At 38.2% G+C, this 19,218-nt stretch overlaps 1 protein-coding gene across 1 annotated transcript in view; it reads right to left on the reverse strand.

Annotated features, from left to right (window-relative positions):
* The window catches only part of LOC126291921 (chymotrypsin-like protease CTRL-1), a 145,538-nt gene that overhangs the window by 55,955 nt on the left and 70,365 nt on the right, over positions 1-19,218 (reverse strand). Inside the window, exon 6 of the mRNA XM_049985654.1 lies at positions 3,985-4,083. Coding sequence (XP_049841611.1) covers positions 3,985-4,083 — 99 coding nt within the window. The remainder of the gene's footprint in view (positions 1-3,984; positions 4,084-19,218) is intronic.

Below are 19,218 nucleotides of genomic sequence, written 5' to 3' on the forward strand. Positions count from 1 at the left end.
CTTCCCTTTCATGCCCATCGACTCTTATTACTGCCATCTGGTTTCTGTACAAATTATAAATAGCCTTTCGCTCCCTGAATTTTACCCCTGCCACCTTTAGAATTTGAAAAAGAGTATTCCAGTCAACATTGTCAAAAGCTTTCTCTAAGTCTACAAATGCTAGAAACGTAGGTTTGCCTTTTCTTAATCTTTCTTCTAAGATAAGTCGTAAGGTCAGTATTGCCTCACGTGTTCCAACATTTCGACGGAATCCAAACTGATCCTCCCCGAGGTCTGCATCTACCAGTTTTTCCATTCGTCTGTAAAGAATTCGCGTTAGTATTTTGCAGCCGTGGCTTATTAAACTGATAGTTCGGTAATTTTCACATCTGTCAGCACCTGCTTTCTTTGGGATTGGAATTATTATATTCTTCTTGAAGTCTGAGGGTATTTCGCCTGTCTCATACATCTTGCTCACCAGCTGGTAGAGTTTTGTCATGACTGGCTCTCCCAAGGCCGTCAGTAGTTCTAATGGAATGTTGTCTACTCCGGGGGCCTTGTTTCGACTCAGGTCTTTCAGTGCTCTGTCAAACTCTTCACGCAGTATCGTATCTCCCATTTCGTCTTCATCTACATCCTCTTCTATTTCCATAATATTGTCCTCAAGTACATCGCCCTTGTATAAACCTTCTATATACTCCTTCCACCTTTCTGCCTTCGCTTCTTTGCTTAGAACTGGGCTGCCATCTGAGCTCTTGATATTCATACACGTGGTTCTCTTCTCTCCAAAGGTCTCTTTAATTTTCCTGTAGGCAGTATCTATCTTACCCCTAGTGAGATAAGCTTCTACATCCTTACATTTGTCCTCTAGCCATCCCTGTTTAGCCATTTTGCACTTCCTGTCGATCTCATTTTTGAGACGTTTGTATTCCTTTTTGCCTGCTTCATTTACTGCATTTTTATATTTTCTCCTTTCATCAATTAAATTCAATATTTCTTCTGTTACCCAAGGATTTCTAGCAGCCCTCGTCTTTGTACCTACTTTATCCTCTGCTGCCTTCACTACTACATCCCTCAGAGCTACCCATTCTTCTTCTACTGTATTTCTTTCCCCTATTCCTGTCAATTGTTCCCTTATGCTCTCTCTGAAACTCTGTACAACCTCTGGTTCTTTCAGTTTATCCAGGTCCCATCTCCTTAATTTCCCACATTTTTGCAGTTTCTTCAGTTTTAATCTACAGGTCATAACCAATAGATTGTGATCAGAGTCCACATCTGCCCCTGGAAATGTCTTACAACTTAAAACCTGGTTCCTAAATCTCTGTCTTACCATTATATAATCTATCTGATACCTTTTAGTATCTCCAGGGTTCTTCCACGTATACAACCTTCTTTCATGATTCTTAAACCAAGTGTTAGCTATGATTAAGCTGTGCTCTGTGCAAAATTCTACTAGGCGGCTTCCTCTTTCATTTCTTAGCCCCAATCCATATTCACCTACTATGTTTCCTTCTCTCCCTTTTCCTACACTCGAATTCCAGTCACCCATTACTATTAAATTTTCGTCTCCCTTCACTATCTGAATAATTTCTTTTATTTCATCGTACATTTCTTCAATTTCTTCATCATCTGCAGAGCTAGTTGGCATATAAACTTGTACTACTGTAGTAGGTGTGGGCTTCGTATCTATCTTGGCCACAATAATGCGTTCACTATGCTGTTTGTAGTAGCTTACCCGCATTCCTATTTTCCTATTCATTATTAAACCTACTCCTGCATTACCCCTATTTGATTTTGTGTTTATAACCCTGTAGTCACCTGACCAGAAGTCTTGTTCCTCCTGCCACCGAACTTCACTAATTCCCACTATATCTAACTTTAACCTATCCATTTCCCTTTTTAAATTTTCTAACCTACCTGCCCGATTAAGGGATCTGACATTCCACGCTCCGATCCGTAGAACGCCAGTTTTCTTTCTCCTGATAACGACATCCTCCTGAGTAGTCCCCGCCCGGAGATCCGAATGGGGGACTATTTTACCTCCGGAATATTTTACCCAAGAGGATGCCATCATCATTTAATCATACAGTAAAGCTGCATGTCCTCGGGAAAAATTACGGCTGTAGTTTCCCCTTGCTTTCAGCCGTTCGCAGTACCAGCACAGCAAGGCCGTTTTGGTTAATGTTGCAAGGCCAGATCAGTCAATCATCCAGACTGTTGCCCCTGCAACTACTGAAAAGGCTGCTGCCCCTCTTCAGGAACCACACGTTTGTCTGGCCTCTCAACAGATACCCCTCCGTTGTGGTTGCACCTACGGTACGGCCATCTGTATCGCTGAGGCACGCAAGCCTCCCCACCAACGGCAAGGTCCATGGTTCATGGGGGGATATATATATATATATATATATATATATATATATATATATATATATATATATATATATATATATATATATATATATATATATTAAAAACAAAGATATATATATATATATATATATATATATTAAAAACAAAGATTCCAAGACTTACCAAGCGGGAAAGCGCCGGCAGACAGGCACATGAACAAAACACACAAACACACACACAGAATTACGAGCTTTCGCAACTGGCAGTTGCTTCGTCAGGAAAGAGGGAAGGAGAGGGAAAAATGAAAGGATGTGGGTTTTAAGGGAGAGGGTAAGGAGTCATCCCAATCCCGGGAGCAGAAAGACTTCCCTTAGGGGAAAAAAAGGACAGGTGTACACTCGCACACACACACACATCCATCTGCACATACACAGACACAAGCAGACATATTTAAAGGCAAAGAGTAAGGGCAGAGATGTCAGTCGAGGCGGAAGTACAGAGGCAAAGAAGTTGTTGAAAGACAGGTGAGGTATGAGCGGCGGCAACTTGAAATTAGCGGAGGTTGAGGCCTGGCGGATATCGAGAAGAGAGGATATACTGAAGGGCGAGTTCCCATCTCCGGAGTTCGGATAGGTTGGTGTTGGTGGGAAGTATCCAGATAACTCGGACGGTGTAACACTGTGCCAAGATGTGCTGGCCGTGCATCAAGGCATGTTTAGCCACAGGGTGATCCTCATTACCAACAAACACTGTCTGCCTGTGTCCATTCATGCGAATGGACAGTTTGTTGCTGGTCATTCCCACATAGAAAGCATCACAGTGCAGGCAGGTCAGTTGGTAAATCACGTGGGTGCTTTCACATGTGGCTCTCCCTTTGATCGTGTACACCTTCCGGGTTACAGGACTGGAGTAGGTGGTGGTGGAAGGGTGCATAGGACAGGTTTTACACCAGGGGCGGTTGCAAGGGTAGGAGCCAGAGGGTAGGGAAGGTGGTTTGGGGATTTCATAGGGATGAACCAAGAGGTTACGAAGGTTAGGTGGACGGCGGAAAGACACTCTTGGTGGAGTGGGGAGGATTTCATGAAGGATGGACTGACATCTCTGCCCTTACTCTTTGCCTTTAAATATGTCTGCTTGTGTCTGTGTATGTGCGGATGGATATGTGTGTGTATGTGTGTGCGAGTGTACACCTGTCCTTTTTTTCCCCTAAGGGAAGTCTTTCCGCTCCCGGGATTGGAATGACTCCTTACCCTCTCCCTTAAAACCCACATCCTTTCGTCTTTCCCTCTCCTTCCTGAAGAAGCAACCATCGGTTGCGAAAGCTAGCAATTCTGTGTGTGTGTTTGTGTGTTTTGTTAATGTGCCTGTCTGCCGGCGCTTTCCCGCTTGGTAAGTCTTGGAATCTTTGTTTTTAATATATTTTTCCCATGTGGAAGTTTCTTTCTATATATATATATATATATATATATATATATATATATATGTGAATAATATTTTCTTCTTTTAAGCTTTTCTATTGGCAGTACTAGAAATTTTACTTCCTCAAAGTAAGTGGTTGCTTGACTTATTACAAGTATACCCCATCAGCGATAACAGATATTTGTAATATTCCTGTAACTAAAAAATGTCAGTATTTCTATATCTTACTTAACTTACCGGTTTGCCCAGGAAGTTTGCCCCAACCAATGAGTCGACCTCTTCTTCCTTGTAGAGGTACGTCTCCATTTTGAAGGATGCATATTGGTTGTGCAGCTACTGCAAATTAGAATAGCAGTACTGTGAGCACAGAGCTATGTTATTTGGATGAAACTCAGTCCATTGAATATACATTGAAAATAAATTTTCTGGTGAACAAGCAGACTGAGATGACATGAATGTGAAACTATTTGAAGAGAAATATATGACTGCATTCATTGTGGGATCCTAAATTTAATTTGCTTAAGTTGCATCAAGTAACATGTCAAGCACCTTCTCTTTACTCATACATAAGGATCTCCTTAGGCATTGGACTAGGTGCCGAAGTGCACTGAAAACTGGAAGGTTTGTGGGATCAAATCCTGGTCAGATCACAGAAATTTTCAGTTGGTACTTCTTAAGTAATAGAACCCAGTATGTTGTCCTCGATGGTAGGTGTTCATCAGAGATGAGGGTATCATCTGGAGTGCCCCAGGGAAGTGTGGTAGGTCCGCTTTTTTTTTCTATCTACATAAATGATCTTTTGGATAGGGTGGATAGCAATGTGCGGCTGTTTCCTGATGATGCTGTGGTGTATGGGAAGGTGTCATCGTTGAGTGACAGTAGGAGGTTACAAGATGACTTGGACAGGATTTGTGATTGGTGTAAAGAATGGCAGCTAACTCTAAATATAGATAAATGTAAATTAATACAAATGAATAGGGAAAAGAATCCTGTAATGTTTGAATACTCCATTAGTAGTGTAGCGCTTGACACAGTCACATCGATTAAATATTTGGGCATAACATTGAAGAGTGATATGAAGTGGGACAAGCATGTAATGGCAGTTGTGGGGAAATCACCTTCGGTTCATTGGCAGAATTTTGGGAAGATGTGGTTCATCTGTAACGGAGACCACTTATAAAACACTAATACGACCTATTCTTGAGTACTGCTCAAGCATTTGGGATCCCTATCAGGTCGGATTGAAGGAGGACATAGAAGCAATTCAGAGGTGGGCTGCTGGATTTGTTACTGGTATGTTTGATCATCATGCGAGTGTTACAGAAATGCTTCAAGAACTCGGGTGGGAGTCTCTAGAGGAAAGGAGGCGTTTTTTTTTTAGAATCGCTACTGAGGAAATTTAGTGAACCAGCATTTGAGGCTGACTGCAGTACAATTTTACTGCTGCCAACTTACATTTTGCGGAAAGACCACAAAGATAAGATAAGAGAGATTAGGGCATGTACAGAGGCATATAGGCAGTCATTTTTCCCTCATTCTGTTTGGGAGTGGAACAGGGAGAGAAGATGCTAGTTGTGGTATGAAGTACCCACTGCCACGCACTGTATGGTGGATTGTGGAATATGTATGAAGATGTAGATTCGCAGGGGGGGGGGGGGGGGGGGGCTAAACAGCAAGTCACTGGTCCCATTGGATTAGTGGAAAACCTGATTCAGGGTGGTCGGATGTGGGTTTGAACTGTCATCCTCCTGATTGCAAGTTCTGGGTGCTACCCACTGTACCACCTTGCTCAGTGTGAAATTTTCAGTCTGCCTTTGATCTAGTATTCATCTCTCATGATGTAAGGAGTTGACAGGGACAATACATGGTTTGGGTGCCACATTAAAGTGTAGGTCCTCTTCCTCCAGATGGATAACTGGGCTAAATTAGAGATATGCAAGTTGCTGGAATGGTGTTCAATTGAAATATTTGCACCTGATCATAGAGCCACACAAAAGTGTTATTATTACTGTTATTATTATCATCGCCAAATAATTATTACCTACTAAAACATTTTTTCATGAACTGTATTCTTTTACGTCATTTTCTTTACTTATAGCTTTTTACAGTTTGACATAGCTTTTTACTTGGTCTCAAATTACTATGAAGACAGCACACAGAGTGTTCCATTTACAGCTGTAAGCCTTGGAATCAATTTTATATACATATTACATAGACCAACTGTCATCTTAGATCCTGTAAGTCATCAGTTTTAGAAGTTGAACAGGTCAGTTTGCAATTTTCAGAGTCTCCCCTGCAACACAGCAGTATATTGTGAGTGATTAATGCCTGCTTGTAATGAACAGCAAGTTATGAGGCGTAATGGCTATGAACCAGAACAGAGCCTCTGAAAATGATCATGGTGTGTGCACATCTTAAGCATCCTTGTGCAACATTACCAATTATTGTTAATGCTGAATCATGCATATTCTTTTAACAAAAGTCACCAGTTGTTAAGGATGGGTCAAGGAGGGAACTTCTATACCACATGTACATTATGTGTGAATAAACGAGTGTTACTCTGGGGTGAAGAGTTTGGTACAGGAAGGGGATTCACGGCAAGCTGCATCAAACCAGCCAGAAGACTGATGACTCAGTAAAACAAAAGGACTTAATAGAAGTCTGAAGTGTTGTTGCATATTTGTAAAAAGGGAATATATGTTCTATTCATGGAGCAGAGAATGATGAATTGATGCAAAAGTAGTGACAGAGAATTGAATAAAGTCCAATACTCAGAGCATGGTCACAAAACAATATGGATCCAAGAGAGAAGTAAAGAGTACATAGTTTCCCATTAATGATAAACTTACTGAACAATGTCAGTCCCTCAAAAAATTTGAATGGTATCCAAACTGTGCAACTAATACATGCTGAAGAAAACTGTGGAAGCTGTTATTGGCAGGTGAACTGCAACATATCACTTTAGTAAAATGATGTGTTGCACAACCATTTTTCAGACTGATGATAGATGATTGCCTCTAATAAAGTTAATTTTTGTAATGAATTAGGTAATTTGCTGCTTGGATGTACATTTTATTTATGCACATATATCATTTAATGGATGGACGCAGCAATCTGCAAGACACAATGACAATAAACATCGTACCGCATTCACAGTCAGGGAGGGTTTAAGGCCCTAGCAATACAAACTGCCACTTGGGTCACCAAGCTGAGAGGGTCAGCCAAGTGCAAGATTTTTATAGTATCAAAAACAGAAATGAGTGGAAGTGTATGACAGAAGAAGGGGAAAGGGGGGGGGGGAGAGAGAAAGGGCACCAAATGATACGTTGCTTATATGGAAAAATGTCAAACCAGCCTTCCTCATGGTACCTGCTGGTCAGACAGTATACTCTGTGTTGTCAGGTCCTGTCTTCGACATATTGTGTGAGCAATAAAGGAAGAGATACCATCACAATGTATATGTTGTCACAGGGACAAGAGAAACTTGTCATACATTCACTCTATTGGAATCTTTTAATTAAGACAAACTATATGTGGACTTATTCCTCATCAATCAAACTTTGATGTCCCATATGTTGAAACAAGTTTATGATTAACAGTCAATGTACCATGAGCACTATATCCAATATACAATATAGTGATTACCATAAGCATCATTTTTGTTTTGAGGGCTGGATGTTGGATTTGCACTCTTAGCTTCCAGTAGTAACTGCAGCACTTGAAGAAACAAAGTTTAATCAGAAGAGGTTGGTGAGTGTGCTAGACAGTAAGGTGAGCAAGACTGAATAATAGGAAGCCTTAGCTCCTGATCAGATTTTACTTCACCACCCAATATCACAGGAAACAACCAGCAGAACATCACATATGGGACCATTGACAACAACCCAGAACAAATAGGCTGCTGAAGATCAACAAGCAAAATCATGCTGTGGCATAAAATCAGTTACTAGCACTGTGAATTAAGAATTTTGAAGAAGTTTTCATCAATAGCAAAGATTTATTAAATCCTTCGATTACAATTATGCTGAAGAAGAAAGTAATTAATCCAAAAGTTGGAAGATTTTGATCATAACTATATAGGGCTTTGATCGTAATAATCCCATGACCAGTCCATAACAGCAGTGTCAATGACACACCCATTTTCAGTGACACATCATGATCTATACACCAATCCAGCTCCTCATCCGCATCTATGTGGGAAATCCAAGTTGCTTGGTTTCCAGAAAGCATTTTTTCTTTTTTTTTTGTGTTGTTAGGTACACTGTAAGTGGTTTTGCAACAAGAGTTTGTGGGTTTACTACAGCACCATAGATAGCCTTCTAACATTATTTAACTGAGACTAATTAAACATGTATTATTGTAGACATTGTATAACTCATGGTGATGAGAAATGTGGATGTGGACATCCCAGAACATTTAGTGAGCAACTGACCAATGATATAAAAACATTCAAACAAACAAGCACAACACTAGGCAATATCAACATGATGCTAAAGAATACTTAATTGGAATTTAAAAAATCAAGTAAAAACAAAAAAACACAACACTTGAGGAGACAAATATAACACTAGAACAGCGTTTCAATGTGTCACATAAGGAAAAGAAATCGAAACTAGCATACTACAGTTACAGAGGAAACTTTCCACCTTTCCAGAGGAGACAAATTCGGAAATATTGAAACAATGTAATTTAGTTTGAAGTGAAGTGAAGGAGCAATTTAGAAATGTGGACAAAGATGTGAAACAATTAAAAGAAATAACTGAGCAGGGATTAAACACACTACATGATCAAATCTCAGGCATACAAGAATAGCTGAGAGAGCTGGAACAATGCAAAGATTCAGCTATAGGTGCTGTTTCAAGCTCTACACTAGCTAGCTTGGAGGAATGTGCAGTGGAGTTAGCTGATAATAAAGTATGAGAAATTACTAAATCATCTGTAGACACATCTTATTCTAATTCGGAGAAAGATACAACAGAAAGTGAACTACAGAAAATTTGGGATGAATTAACAAAGACAATGGAAAGAATCTCTGAGGAGGTACATGATCTAAGCATAGAGGGAGAGGTTGAGGTAGGAACAGGAGGAGACTATTGGTGCTCTACTGATGGACATTTCTGAAGGAACAAATGCTTATGGAGTAGATGTTAAGCAAGCATTTACATGTCTGTGAAAGTATTCAAAAGTATAACATGCTTGGAAAACCTAGCCTTGAAAGGTACTCAAATTGTATTGATAAATATAAAGTTTTTACCATCATAGACTTTCTTTCTTGAATACCTGAAAATGTCATTATTCAAGCTTTCATGTGTCATGATAAAAACTAATTGGTTTTTGTAAAATCACATTCTTAAATGTTTATGTGTACTCTGCAGCGAATGGGTACTGATAAATATCATGGAGATATACTGTGATGATGCATATTTTTATTTTTCTTGTCTTATGACATTTGTATAAATATCCTTGTAACTAAATTGTTTACTTGTGTTTACTTGATGTGCGGCCTATTCCTTCATTTGGTACCTGCTACTCTCGACGTCATTCTCTTACTCTGTGCCATGACAATGCACTGGTCGCTGAAAGAAAAAACTTATAACTAATTGCATTATGTAGCTCGGTGGCCACTGATACAGTTGTTCATTGCATACATCCTCAGATATTTCCATACTTTTTTAAATTCATAGACATTCATTTATTCTGTTACCCTTTATGATCATTTACTTGCATAGAGAATTAATTGACATTTCTTACGGTATATTGTCGTCTCTCCTTAGCTTGCACATCTCGTATAATTTTTCATAATGCTTGCTTTTGCTTGTAAATATGTTGTATTTAACTTAGTATTTAATTAAATCTGTGTGTACATATATCTATAGGTTCCTTAGTTCTTAGGCAGTAGACGTCATTGCTTAGTATTTCCATTTACTTTGTATTCAAGTTAGATGATAATTACTGTTGGATTAAAATATCTCTATATTTTTACAGACAAAACACACAAGAGAAAAAATATATTGGCATGTAGTTGTGTATACTTTAAATTTTTGAAAGCTATTTCTACAAGAGTCTCCTGGACACAATCCAAATATAACTCATAAAGCTCACTTCTGAGGAATGAACACTTTCCTTGCTCATGGCTGATTTCCCCAAAAAATAATGCCATATTCAATGAGTGAGTGAAAATAGCCATGTATGCCAATTTTGCAGTGTTAGGTTCAACACATGTAATGACAACCCGTAAAGCATATGTAGCAGAGCTCTTACGGAGATCTATAATATGCGAAGACCAGTTCATTTTCCTGTCATTGTGCACTCCAAGAAATTTTGTTGTTTCCATTTTTTCTATTGGCTAATTACCACATGTCACACTTATCTCTCTCTCTTTTTCTGTTTTTGTACAGTCTGAATAAAGCTGGTCTTACTGGAATTTAATGAGATACCATTCAAATTGAACTAACTAACCACATCTGAGAGTATGTGAGTAATGGATTTCTCAAGATCACTATCTGTTCTACTGTTCATAAAAATTTTATTATCATCAGCAAATAATGTATCTTTACATGGCAGGCTTGTACATGATGGTAGATCATATATAAAAATCAGGAATAATAGTGGCCCAATAATTGAGCCCTGAGGCATTCCACATGTAATGGAACTCCATTCAGAATGTGAAGAAACATCACATACTCCATCTGAGCTATTCAAGACAACTTTTTGTTTTCTGTCTTAGAGAAATGACTGTAGCCAATTGCTTGCAACACCACTTATTCCTACTAATTTTGCTTTTTGTAAGAGAATCTGGTGATCAACACAGTCAAATGCTTTAGACAAATCACAGAAGACACCAAATGCTAGCATTTACTCATTAAGGGTTTCTAGGACTTCATTTGCTAGAGCATAGGTTGCATCTTCTGTTGAATGGCCCTTTTGAAAGCCAAATTGGCTCTTGTTGATAACTCCATTCTTCATGAGATGATCAGTAATTCTTACATGTATTAGTTTTTCTAGAATTTTAGAGAAAGCTGTCAGCAAAGAGATAGGTCAATAGTTAGTTAATTCAGTTTTATCACCCTTCTTCTACAGGATCTTCACAATGGCATACTTAAGAGTGCTGGGAACAACACCTTTCTGAAGGGAAGCATTGAAAATATGAGGGAGAATGTCCCTTATCCACACACAAGAATATTTCAGTAAATTACTAGAAATATTATCAACCCCTGCAGTGTTTTTATAATAAATTACTAGAAATATTATCAATCCTTGCAGATATCTCTAGCACTGAGAACTAATCTTACAGAACCATCCGGTTTGCTTACCGGTAATATAGGACTACAATAGGGTGAGAATGAAGGTTGTATAATTCCCCATTTAATCATATGATTTATGTCTTCCCTTAGTGCCTCTCATTTTGCCCATGGAATAGGATATGACATAACACAAAATGTTTCATGTGGGTAGACTTCATTTTTATATTCATAGTTGTTTATTACTTCTGGCTCCTTACTGAAAACATTTGCATACTTAAATAACAAGTTATAAAGTTCTTTTCATTGCATATCATTTAGTATCTGTGATTCACTTAGTTTCTGTTCTACCATTTTATAACTAACCTCATTGTTTGCTTCTTGTTCAGTGTCAAATTTGTTTGTGAAACATACAGCTGAAAAGGAATATTGTACTATTACATTTGACTCTGGTTTGTTTTTGTTACTTTCATGAGGTGTTTTCACTAAACCAATAAGAAATCCCATACTTTACATAAAAGTGGCATTTACTATTACCTATGTCAATCTGTGTTTTGTATGTTCTAAATGTCTCCATGCCAATAAGACAATTAACTATAAGTTTGTCAATTATAAGAAAATTTCACTTCACTTTAAACTGTTCAATTTTTAATGGAATAAGTGCCTGATGCTTAACCAATTTAGTCTCACTGCCCTTAGCAGTTTGCACTTTGCAATTTTGGACAGGAAATGTTGGGAATTTGCATCTCTTCTACTATTCACAGAAAATTGCAGTTGACATTAGGTTGGTAGTTGAACCTGTATCTAAAATTAACTGTGTGTCAATATTTAAAAAATATGGTTCAAATGGCTCTGAGCACTATGGCACTTAACTTCTAAGGTCATCAGTCCCCTAGAACTTAGAACTAATTAAACCTAACTAACCTAAGGACATCATACACATCCATGCCCGAGGCAGGATTCAAACCTGCGACCTTAGTGGTCGCGCGGTCCCAGACTGGAGCGCCTAGAACCACTCGGCCACCATGGCCAGCTCAATATTAAATATCTTCACCTTAATGACTGCTTGTACTTGCTCTTCCTAGATATTATTTGTTGTATCTGACTCATGCTGATAAAGATCATCCTTGATGCCACCTTGTTTGTCAAACGTTATGAAACATGTTTGTAGTTTTGCTTTACCCCCACTCCCAGAGAGGTCAATAGCCTGGGGCTTAACTGCAACTCGTTGGTGTTTTCTGATGGTGTAGTGTGTCAGGTTTGATGCGCTCCGCCACGAATTCCTATCTGGTGCTAACTTCTTGATCTCAGAGTAGCAGTTGCAACCTATGTCTTCCGTTATTTACTGGATGTATTCCAATTTCTGTCTTACTCTGCAGTTTTTGCCTTCTACAGCTCCTTCTAGTACCATGGAAGTCATTCCCTCATGTCTTAACAGATGTCCTATCATCCTGTCACTTCTCCTTATCATTGTTTTCCACATGTTCCTTTCCTCTCTGATTCTGTGCAGAACCTCTTCATTCTTTACCTTATCAGTCCACCTAGTTTTCAACATTCGTCTGTAGCACCACATCTCAAATGCTTCAATTCTCTTCTGTTCCAATTACCCAGAGTCCATGTCTCACTACCACTCAATTCCGTACTCCAGACATACATTCTCAGAAATTTCTTCCTCAAATTAAGACTGACATTTGATATTAGAAGACTTCTTTTGGCCAAGAATGCCCTTTTTGCCATTGATGGTCTGCTTTTGATGTCCTTCTTGCTCCATCCCTCATTGGTAATTTTACTGCCTAGGTAGCAGAACTCCTTAACATCATCTACTCGCTGTTCTCATTTCTCCTACTTCTTATTACCTTTGTCTTTCTTTGATTTACTCTCAATCTATATTATGTACTCATTAGACTGTTCGTTCCATTCAGCAGATCATTTAATTCTTCTTCACTTTTACTCAAGATAGCAATCTCATCAGCGAATCATATCATTGGTATCCTTTAACCTTGAATTTTAATTCCACTTCTGAACCTTTCTGTTATTTCCATCACTGCTTCCTTGATGTACAGATTGAACAATTTGGGAGAAAGGCTACATCCTTGTCTTAAACCCTTTTTAATATGAGCACATCGTTCTTGGTCATCCACTCTTATTATTCCCTCTTGGCTGTTGTACATATTGTATATGACCCATCTCTCCCCATAGCTTACCCATACTTTTTTCAGAACTTCGAACATCTTGCACCATTTTACATTGACGAACGCTTTTTCCAGGTCAACAAATCCTATGAACGTGTCTTGATTTTTATTTAGTCCTACTTTCATTATTAACTGCAATGTCAGAATTGCCTCTCTCATACCTTTACCTTTCCTGAAGTCAAACTGATCGTCATCTAATGCATCCTCAATTTTCTTTTCCATTCTTCTGTATATTATTATTGTAAGCAACTTGGATGCATGAGCTGTTAAGCTGGCTGTACGATAATTATTGCACTTGTCAGCTCTTGCACCTTTGGAATTGTGTGGATGATGCTTTTCCGAAAGTCAGATGGTATGTCACCAGACTCATGTATTCCACACACCAACATGAAAAGTCATTTTGTTGCTGCTTCCCCAATGATTTTAGAAATTGTAATGGAGTGTTATCAATCCCTTCTAGCTTATTTGATCTTAAGTCCTCCAAATCTCTTTTAAATTCTGATTTTCATACTAGATCCACTTCTAAATTGACATCTGTTTCTTCTTCTATCCCATCAGACAAATGTTCCCCCTCATAGAGGCTTTCAGTTCATTCTTTCCACCGATCCCCTCTCTCCTCTGCATTTAATACTGGAATTTCCATTGCACTCTTAATGTTTTCACCCTTGCTTGTAATGTCACCGAAGGTTGTTTTGACTTTCCTGTATGCTGAGTCTATCCTTCCAACAGTCATTTCTCTTTTGATGTCTTCACATTTTTCCTGCAACCATTTTGTCTTAGCTTCCCTGCACTTCCTATTTATTTCATTCCACATTGACTTGTATTTCTCTATTCCTGACTTTCCTGAAACATTTTTGTACTTCTTCCTTTCATCCTTCAGTTGAAGTATTTCTTCTGTTACCCAGGGTTTCTTCACAGTTACCTTCTTTGTATCTATAGTTTCCTTCCCAATTACTGTGATGGCCCTTTTAGAGATGTCCATTCCTCTTCAACTGTACTGCCTACTGAGCTATTCCGCATTGCTCTATCTATAGCCTTAGAGAGCTTCAAGCGTATTTCATCATTCCTTGGTACTTCCGTATCCCACTTCTTTGCATATTGATTCTTCCTGACTAATGTCTTAAACTTCAGCCTACTCTTCATCACTACTATATTGTGATCTGAGTCTATATCTGCTCATGGGCACACCTTACAATCCAGTATCTGATTTCAGAATCTCTGTCTGACCATGATGTAATCCAACTGAAATCTTCCCATATCAACCAGCCTTTTCCAAGTGGACCTCCTCCTCTTGTCATTCTTGAACAGAGTATTTGCTATTACTAGCTAACACGTATTGTAGAACTCACTAAGTCTTCCTCCTCTCTAATTCCTTGACCCAAGCCCATATTCTGCTGTAATCTTTTCTTCTTCACGTTCCCCTGCAACTGCATTCCAGTCCCCCATGACTATTAGATTTTCATCCCCCTTTACATACTGTATTCCCCTTTCAATATCCTCATACACTTTCTCTGTCTCTTTATCTTCAGCTTGTGACATTGGCATGTATACCTGAACTATTGTTGTTGGTGTTGGTTTGCTGTCGAATCTGATAAGAACAACCCTGTCACTGAACTGTACACAGCAACACACTCTCTGCTCTACCTCCCTATTCATAATGAATGCTACTCCTGTTATACCATCTTCTGCTGCTATTGATATTACCCTATACTCATCTGACCAGAAATCCTTGTCTTCTTTCCACTTCCCTTCAATGATCCCTATTATACTGAGCCTTTGCATTTCCCTTTTCATATTTTCTAGTTTCCCTACCATGCCCAAGCTTCTGAATTCCACACCCCAACTCATAGAACGTTATTATCCTTTCATTGATTATTCAATCTTTTTCTCATGGTAACCTCCCCATTGGCAGTCCCTCCGAATGGTGGACTATTCCAGAATCTTTTGCCAATGGAGTGCTCATCGTGACACTTCAATTACAGGTGACATGTCCTGGGATACACATTACAGGTCTATAATGCAGTGGTTTTCATTGCCTTCTGCACCCTGATGCAGTTGATCATTCCTGATTATTCCGCCTTTAGTGGCAGTTTCCCACCCCTAGGACAAGGGAGTGCCCTGAGCCTCTATCCCCTCCTCCGCCCTCTTTGACAAGGCCATTTGCAGAGTGAGGATGACTTCTTATGCCAGAAGTATTCGGCCAGCCATTAATGCTGATTATTAATCAAATTTTAAGCAGCAATGGTATCTGAACCCAGGATCAAAGACATTTTGATTATGAATCAAAGATGTTGCCCCTAGACCATAGGTTAATCTGGAGTAGTTACCTGGAGTAATTTCAGGTAGTTGCACTGTGTGTGTACTTCACCAATTTGTGCCATTAACTGCTGTGCCATTATCTTCTCTCTCTCCTTCTTGCACATGCTGAGTCAACTTCTACCGTTGCTACCCTTACAGTAAGCTCTCCTACAGCTAGAGGTACACCTTCATAGTCTTTGTATTTATTTAGTTTGTTAATGACAGTGGTTATCTTTTTTACTGTCAAACACAACTGGTTTTGTGTGGCTTCAATATGTGTGTTTGCATCTGTGATTTTCCTTATCTGTTGTTCTACTCAATCATGATGGTCATTAAAAGAATCTACCTTCTGTTTTAACTCTGTAATGCTACTGTTAACTTCAGAAAGTACTTCATGCATTACTTGTTTTTTCATATCATTCAATTTTGTGTCATTTTCAGAGTGAAAATTTTTGGCTAAGACACTGAATTTCTGTGAGACCTTGTCTTGCAAATCCTTGAATACTTGTTTTTGTTCTTGTTTCATTATATTTAGATCTTGTGTGGCGGTGTTCAGATTGTGTGTCAAATTATCAGTTTTGGTATTCATATCTTGTTCCATATCACTGAAATTTGTGTTCATATTGTGTTTCACATCACTGAGATTGGTGTTCATATCATCAAGTTTCAGGTTTATGTTAGATAGTAACTGTCATAGCAGTGCTTCAGTAGTACTACTGTGGTTGCTGTCAGCTGTACTTCCCAAATTAATGTTTGTGTTGTGAACAAGTGGTGTTTGTAATGTGTTGTAAAGATCGATATTTGTATCACTCTCCAATGTTTCATGCATGAGCAGTACATCACTCTGGGAGATGTGTGACATTGTCTCTCTCATCATTTGTAAACATTGTATTGTCAAGGTCATTCTGCTGTGGAGTGTTGCTATCATTTGTCACACCTGTGACACTCATCTCTAACCTACCAAAACCTTCTGCAATAGGCAGGCATGGAGCTTGAACTTCAATTCTTTGATGACGCAACTCTATGCCATCTTGGCTGATTGCGTTTTCGCTATTGCTATCAATAATGTACATACATTCTTATGTCATGTTGTATGAATATGCAAAAATAAAAATTTCAGAAAAAACATTAAAATTTCATATTCTAATTGTTATTTATGCAATGTCAAAGCCTGATTTACATCTATGATGATATGCAAACTACTGTGTCACAATTCTTTATGTTTTACTGACAATGTGTATCACACCAAAAAATTCTTGTAAATTTTACCCTGTAAAATTCAAGGAAAGGAATAATGAGGTAAAGGTTTCTACCTACAAATTGTAACCATGCAAACAACTTGTGTAGCCAACCTACATTTGCTGCATCGAACAAAACAGCTTACTATGGAAAATGTTACGTAACCTGTATACAATTCTTATTCCTTTCCAAAATTTTCTCCCCATTTTTTGGCTTTTTGCTTTACATGCTCCCTGTTGTGATTCTTGCCAACAGAAAATACAGACAATTAGTTGTTTATGACTAATAACAATGTCATAGAAATTTCTTACTCTAACAATAGTTAACAAAACCTACTCAAAACAGGTGCCCTGAAGTAATGGCACACAGGTTGACAGTTGTGTTGTAATAACAAAAATAAAAAAATATTAAATACATATGCATATGAAAAACATTTAAAGGGGATAACACAACTGCCTTATTAGAAATGTTCTGTGCTTGTATAAATTTTAGGCTATCAGACTTCTTCTCTTACATTTCAATTGTAGTTGCAGGCAGCAGACTTCAAGTACACCAGTGTGTGTCATAAATAAGAAAATCCTCCTTACTTGGTTTCACTTCACTTGAATAAAAAATACTTAATAGCGGTATAAAATTTTTTCTTATTTCAAAATATGTATGACACAGAACACTTGCAGCACATCATATTATGGACGGCACTTCTTAACAAAACATCTGCATACAAGAGAGTGAGAAACTAAATCATGTATAAGATAAAATGAATGATGATTCTTCTTTTTTTTCCATTTGCCCATGCTTTACTGTGCATTCATAATTAACATCTTTGCCAACGCTTAAGGTCAATCTGTGTTTCATTTTTTGTTTTTAATAAATTTTAACTTTACGATATCCTGGGGATCTTTCATCATGTACCTACACAACAGACATGCACAATGCAGAGCGCAAGAACATAATTTAAAAGCAAGCATCCCTAATTTTAAACACAATGACATGGTTCCATTGACAGTCTTTCATCACAGTTCACAATTAAAGAAAAAATGAGCAAGTTTTTCTATGATATGAAGGTCCACACAAAATTATTAGGAATTCTACATCTGAAGGCTGTTCTCAATTAGAAATGGAGACAGGAAACAAAAACAATGAATCCTCTGCAGAAGGATTGATACTGTGAAGAGGAATCCTCCCCACTGACAGCCATCAATCAAACAAGGACAGTGCACAAAATACATCTACCAATGAACAAGTGAGTCCTCTAAAATCATCAGCAGCTACAAAAGCTCCACAGAAGAATCAACACCAGCAGCACCAGAAAGCATCCAGAAAATGTGCCCCACACCAAGAAGAAATATACCAAAATTATCATCTGTAACTGCAGCAGCAAGTAAACAGAGAATGAAACAGACCAAGAAGAGCCACAATACAGGATGAGCATTATATATGATATCAGGGAAGAACAAGGAGAGATCTATCCCATATGTAAGTTACACAGCTTGGCCTAAAACTGATCAGTGTCATTATCTTTATAAGGAATCCCCCTTCTCTTTAAAGAAAGAAATAACATCATCAGGCACAATAGGTCAAAGTACTCACAGTGCTAAAAATCAATTCGGGCAGAATTTAGGAATAAAATACTAGAATTAGAACATTATTGTAGAAGTAAAAAAGTAGACGCAGTTTATGTTTTGGAACATTGGTTAACTGAATCTGAAATAGATATTTTTGTTTGCCAAATTTAAAAGAACACAAAATCCCCAGGATTGGCAAAGTTTTACAGAAATTCGAAATATGGCATGTACTTCAGTGCGAGATGCTTTTAATAATTTCCACAATGAAATTATGTCTCGAAATCTGGTAGAAAACACAAAGAGATTCTGGTCATACATAAAGCACATTAGTGGCAAGACACAATCAATACCTTCACTGTACGATAACAGCGGTGAAGTCACTGATGACAGTGCCACTAAAGCAGAGTTATTAAACACGGTTTTCCGAATAAGACGAAGTAAATGTTCCTGAATTCCAATCAAGAACAACTGCCAAGATGAGAAACATAGAAGTAGATATCCTTGGTGTAACAAAGCAGCTTAAATCACTTAATAAAAGCAAAGCTTCCGGTCCAGATTATATACCAGTCAGGTTCCTCTCAGAGTGTGCTGATAAAGTAGCTCCATATTTAGCAATTATATACAATCACTTGCTCACAGAAAGATACGTATCTAAAGACTGGAAAATTGCTCAAGTCACACCAATACCCAAAAAGGGAAGTAGGAGTAATCCACTGAATTACAGACCTGTATCAATACCATCGACTTTCAGTAGGGTTTTAGAACATATACTGTATTCGAACATTATGAAGTACCTCGAAGAGAATGATTTATTGACATATAGCCAGCACGGATTCAGAAAATATCATTCCTGTGAAACACAACTAGCTCTTTATACTCTTGAAGTAATAAGTGCTATTGCCAGGGGATGTCAAATTGATTCCATATTTTTAGATT

This window comes from Schistocerca gregaria, chromosome 9 (genome assembly GCF_023897955.1).
Source record: "Schistocerca gregaria isolate iqSchGreg1 chromosome 9, iqSchGreg1.2, whole genome shotgun sequence".
In the NCBI taxonomy this organism is placed as follows: domain Eukaryota; kingdom Metazoa; phylum Arthropoda; class Insecta; order Orthoptera; family Acrididae; genus Schistocerca; species Schistocerca gregaria.